The 5,458-nt window shown below is 36.2% G+C and overlaps 1 protein-coding gene across 4 annotated transcripts in view; it reads left to right on the top strand.

Moving 5' to 3' along the window:
* Positions 1-393: 393 nt before the first annotated feature.
* LOC111479382 overlaps positions 394-5,458 on the top strand; it is a 24,354-nt gene continuing 19,289 nt past the window's right edge. The window contains exons 1-7 of one of the 4 annotated variants that reach the window (XM_023124017.1): positions 395-1,335; positions 1,520-1,575; positions 3,097-3,206; positions 3,347-3,506; positions 3,922-4,014; positions 4,088-4,219; positions 4,990-5,206. In XM_023124017.1, coding sequence (XP_022979785.1) covers positions 558-1,335; positions 1,520-1,575; positions 3,097-3,206; positions 3,347-3,506; positions 3,922-4,014; positions 4,088-4,219; positions 4,990-4,995 — 1,335 coding nt within the window. In that variant the 5' untranslated portion in view covers positions 395-557 and the 3' untranslated portion in view covers positions 4,996-5,206. Of the gene's footprint in view, positions 1,336-1,519; positions 1,576-3,096; positions 3,207-3,346; positions 3,507-3,921; positions 4,015-4,087; positions 4,950-4,989; positions 5,207-5,458 lie in introns of those variants that run through there. The other 3 variants (XM_023124013.1, XM_023124015.1, XM_023124016.1) reach the window with 3 other exon arrangements.

Genomic DNA, 5,458 nt, shown 5'->3' with positions numbered 1-5,458 from the left:
AAAAAAAAAAAAAAAAAAAAAAAAAAAAAAAAAAAAAAAAAAAAAAAAAAAAAAACCTATTACAACTTCTTCTTCGTACAAATGATAAGCTTCAGTTGAGAAGCATAGCAATAGAAATTACAAAACGACGACGTATATTTGACCTACTCAATAAGGGAGAGTGTTATTGCCGGTAGACACATGTCTGCAATAACCCATCTGCTTGTATTTTCACTGTATGTCTACTTTGGTATGTTCGATTTAGTTTCGTGAACGATTTTTCGTCATTTTTGATGTATAAAACTAACATAAATGTTTAACTCGTAGCATAAAATAAGACGATACGATCGAGTAATATACATCCCCTATTGTTGCTATTGGAAAACAACATATTTGGAGGGTACGAGATTATACCTTACTTACTATCGACGATCGGAGTTTGAGTTGGTTACTTATCTACAATGTCAACAGCGTCCGGCGCCATTTTAGCTGTGCAACGACGGAGCCGCCCTCTTTGCCGTCTCATACGAAGTCCAGGCAGACAGACGGAGCTTCCAGTTCATTGACTCTACGGGCTAATGGACACCGCAACAGTCCGCCACTTTCTTCCACATCCTCTCACTCCCGATCGCCATAACCGTCGCCTCCTCCTCTACCGCCTCTCCTCGCCGAAGCCCCAACGACTCTTCACTACGCTCTCCTGCTTTAATGCCCGCCGTCGAACTCGCTGGAAAAATAAGCTTCAAACGATCAACATCACCCGCACTCCTAGAGTTCCCTCCTCCTCCTTCTCCTCAGAACGGAACTTCCAAATCGCGATTGACATCGACAAAGTCACTGCTGAAGTCTCTTTTTTCTTCTACTACATCTACTGCCTTTCCCGTTCCAAAGTTCGCCGGTTTATATCGTCGGGATCGGACGCTTTTGACGACTTGCGGACATTGGTTGCCTTCGATTATCAGAATCGCATACTGACCATCTCGTGTCGGCATTCCACTGCGAAATTCGTTGGTCAGTTGGTGCTATTGAGCATCTTTGGGCACTTTGTAGTTAAGGGCTTGATTGGGATCGGATCTAGTTTTTTCAACAAATTTAGTTCTGGACATACTTCTCCTGTGGTGAGAAGGGACCGGAGCCTCGGTGGAAAAGAGGTGGCTGTTGGTACTGGGAGTAGTGTTGTAGCGCGAGATAAAGCTACGGCTTCATTGAATCTGACGGATGTTTCAGATGAAGTATCGAAGAATGGGGTTCGGGTTGGAGAAAGGTTGCCAAAATGGTGGCCTCCAGCAGTTCCCAGACAGATTACCACGGCGAATAGGCAGGAATATCAGGATGATGCCAACAGATTAGTCCGAGGTTAGTGCACAAAGATTTCGTATATGTTAATTGTCTTTTGAATTTGAAAGGATCATGTAATTTTCCGACTCCATTAAGCACGATCCCTGTAGTAACTAGTTGTTTCTGTATCTGCTGGCAAAAATCTGTGTTAACTTTTCGCATTGCCATAAACTGAAGCTGAACTTACCCACTTGATTTCCAGCCCTCGTGGATAATAGAATGAGTGGGCGAGATTTCATGGAGGATGATATTGTTCAAGTGAGTGCTGTTCTTTAACTACAATTGATGAATCTTTTGTAAACTAATTTTATGGTATACTAATATCATCCTTTTCTTCTATTGTTCATCATGCCTCCTACTATGCAACTATTGAACATTCATGAATTTTTAGTCAAACACAAAAATAAGTTATAGGAAACCGGATGGAATTACTGGAATGAGAGCATTGAGGACTTTCAAGAACGTACCTATAAATGAAGAAAATTAACATTTTACCTTTTGATTTGTTTGCTTGCCCACTTGGTTAATCTTTTTCTACTTTTTCGCTAATGTATTTTGTCATTAATAGTGCGTAATTTCATCCATATCATGATACTACAGGCATCTTTGGTTGCATTTGTTCAATATCCACGCAATCTGTATCAGTTCTGGCTATACAGATGTATGACAAAGCTAATTACTTCTATTTTGTGTGTCATTTTCTGAGAGATTATGTCCGGAATTATTATGTGACATTCCTTACATGATAATACATACTATGCATTCAATGATTTTGGTGCTTAGTCCTCTTGGCATTAGGTTTGAGTTGTGCTGTAATGTTCTTACTAAACATGAACAGAACCTATCTGATTCCAGTTTTCACAATGTAAAAGTCAAATTTAGTATCGTTGTGATCGGTTCTTTAATAACCCATTAAAAGGTACCAGATTTCTGAGGTTAAACTTTCATTCGTTTCGTTATTATATATATATATTTTTAATTTTCGTGGCTAATTCTTTTATGGTTGTATTTATTGTATTTGTCTTTTTCTCTTTTTCATGCCCTTTGGGTGTTTGTATCGTTAAACCTTTATTCCATTTTATTATATCAATAAGAAGTGGTTTTTTGTTAAAAAAAAAAGGAATTCTTATTGATATCACTTTGGCCGAAACCAAATAGCCGATATATATTGAAAGATAAAAGATAGGTCTAAAGCCACCAAACGGCCTACCTTGATCTTTACTCGAGTATAACAAGTCCCTCTCAACAAACTCCTTAACGAATTAGTAACATACCCTTACCCTCAATATCCTTATAACTTCCTAATTGCTTTCGTATCCTTAAGCAATCAACTTATAGGACGTGATAAGTTTGGAATATAAAAAGGAGACGGGTCAACTACGTCAGTTATAGCTCGAAGAAGATTTGGCTGGATTATGGTATTGATTGAAATATGCTTTTCTAGTCTATGATAGTAATAGTTAAGACCTCACTACTCATAGTCATTCTAGGCATATCTTGTCTGCTGTAATGAGAAGCATCTGTAAATATTGCCTTAATAGGCATATCAATTGACAATTTAAAAGTGATGAGCAAATCAATATTTTAGACTAGTATTCAATTCTCCAAACCATCATTTTATTTTTTCTTCCATTGGGTTTGATGGGAAACTTTCACTTATGAATTACATTGTCAATTTTGGCTGAAATTTCCATCATTTATAGCGCTGGACTTTCCTTATTGCCATAGCTGATCTTTTTATTATTGCCTGCAATTCTCTTTGCCTGAATGCATGAGCAGTTGCGTCAAATATGTAGGACATCTGGAGTAAAAGTTTCCTTCAACACCGAAAATATGCGTGATTCATTCTATCGAGCATCAGTGGACTTTGTTTTAAATATCTATAGCAGGTAATTTTATACTGTTGCTCCTTTTAATATGTATTCTATAGAAAGATGAATCATGCTAATTTTCAAATTCTAGTTCTGGATTTTATTCATGTGATCATACTGAGATCTTTAATGTTCTTGTGATTGTAACTTATTTACAGGACTCCAGTTTTCCCGAACTCAGTTCTCATTAATGGCGAGGATGGTCCAAATTTTGTTGCTGGGCTTGCTGAGGATATTGGCATTGAGAATATTCGTGCTGCCAGGATAGTTTCTGCTGCTGTTGCTGCAAGAATGCGTTCATGCTTTTTACAGGCCTGGGTAAATATTTTATAATATCCGATGATTTCATTATATCAAATGCTTGTGTCTTTTTATGTGAATGGTAACTCACACATTATTTTTGCAAGAACCTTGCCATGAGAAAACTTACAAAGATGGAATTATGTGCAAGAATTTAAAACTATGTTGGATTTTTTTTTTTCTTTAGCACAAGATTGTTCGAGTTCTATTTCTACTAGTTTCAAGAAATTTCTATTATGTTCTAATACGAAATTTAAAATCATTTCCATATTTTGTATTTGGAATTTGAAAAATGAACGGAACTATGTAAACCATCACTTAGCCTGTTCATGGGGGAACTTTCTGTTTTTCTCTTTGATGTTTCTTCCCTGTAATATGTATGGTTTCTTATACAATGAAGAGGTTTTGCTTAGTCAATTTTATCACATCACAGGCTCTAGTGATGCAAGACAGACAATCTGAAGCAAATGCAGAGTTGTTGAAGATCTGTTACATCATCCAGATATTTCCTCCTGAGGAATCCTCGGTACGTATTCTGAACCTTCGTAATAAACTGTAGTTACTCAAATTTTCTGATGTTATCTTCGTTGGTTCTCCAGCCTGAGATGGAGATGTTGACTCTAGGCTTGAAGAAGCACTTGAAGGTAGAACAGAGAGAAACGTTAATGAATATGTTTATTGGCGTTTGTGGTAAAGATAGTCATAAGACTGCTGCGGAAGCTCTTGGTTTGGTATGTTCTAAATCCCCTTTTCTCTCTCTAATTTAAAGGTCTATTGTTGCTTGTAGAGGTGTCTTTCATACTCACTTCAAAAAACTTTGTTAGAGGAAGATCTACCTTGGTCTTTTGATGCATGAGCATAGGTATACAAATGGCTCATTAATTTCTTTGGGTGCAAATGATTCATTTTAAAACATTTATTGATTCTCATGCAAGTATAAACACGATGTTTCTGATTTGATCTTTCATGAAATTTTGAATTTGGGGAGAACTTAGTCCGTCATTTCTTCCATCCATACTTTCTCATGACAGTTTGTTTCGTCTTCCTTTTTTATCTCATGGTTTCTGGACGGGTTTTATTTTCTTCATGTAAATTCTGCTTAGAGGAGAATTAATCCATCATTTATTCAATTGAATTGACTGGAGCTAAACCTCTTAAAAATTTCTTCCTCTTTTTTTTTTTTTAGTTCAACATGTATGGATTCAGAATGAGAGATGAAAATTTGGTAGGTACAGAATGTGGAATAGAAGGAAGAGGTTCAGAACTAAATAAGGAACATCTAATCTAGAAGGAGACTCCTTTTTACAATTCGGAAAAATTAATCCAAAAGATTCAACATAAGATTCAAGTCTATGCTGATTGTAGTTCCCAAAAGTCCATGCGGAAAAATTAATCCAAAAGTTTCACAATTTCTATGACCGTACGAGTAGTTTCCATGCTGATTGTAGATTAACCTTTTAGAGTTTCTTTTTGACATTTGTACTTGGTTGAGTGAATCTAGGTTTAGGCGCTTTTACACCGAGGTGGTGCATTATTTGTAAGGACGACTCCGAAACAATAGACCAACAGCTACTATGCAACAGCTACTATGTCTAACTTCCTTCAGCGAACATTTTGTTCTTTGAAACAGCATGAATCCTAGCCACCATCTTCAGCATGAAACAGCATGAAGTTCTTTTTTTAGCTTCAAATAAATAGAGCTTTAATCCAAAGTGACTTGAAAAAAATTATAGAACTTCCAAGTTTCTCATATTCTTTATTTATTTACAGTTTGTGGGTGTTGTTTTTTCGGTTGTTTTGAGCATTTCTTTAGGATAAGTTCGAGCACGTTGCTGCTCTATCTGTGCCAATTTTGTGAATTTTGTAGTTGGAATTAGGTTTTCTTTTCCTTCGTGTTTTATTTGTTGCAATTTGGGTGATCCTATCATTTTACTCTCTGATTTTTTTTTTTTTTTTTTTTTTTTTTTTCC

The sequence above is a fragment of the Cucurbita maxima genome, unplaced genomic scaffold (genome assembly GCF_002738345.1).
Source record: "Cucurbita maxima cultivar Rimu unplaced genomic scaffold, Cmax_1.0 Cma_Scf00005, whole genome shotgun sequence".
NCBI classification, from domain to species: domain Eukaryota; kingdom Viridiplantae; phylum Streptophyta; class Magnoliopsida; order Cucurbitales; family Cucurbitaceae; genus Cucurbita; species Cucurbita maxima.
This window is presented reverse-complemented; position numbering and strand designations above follow the sequence as displayed.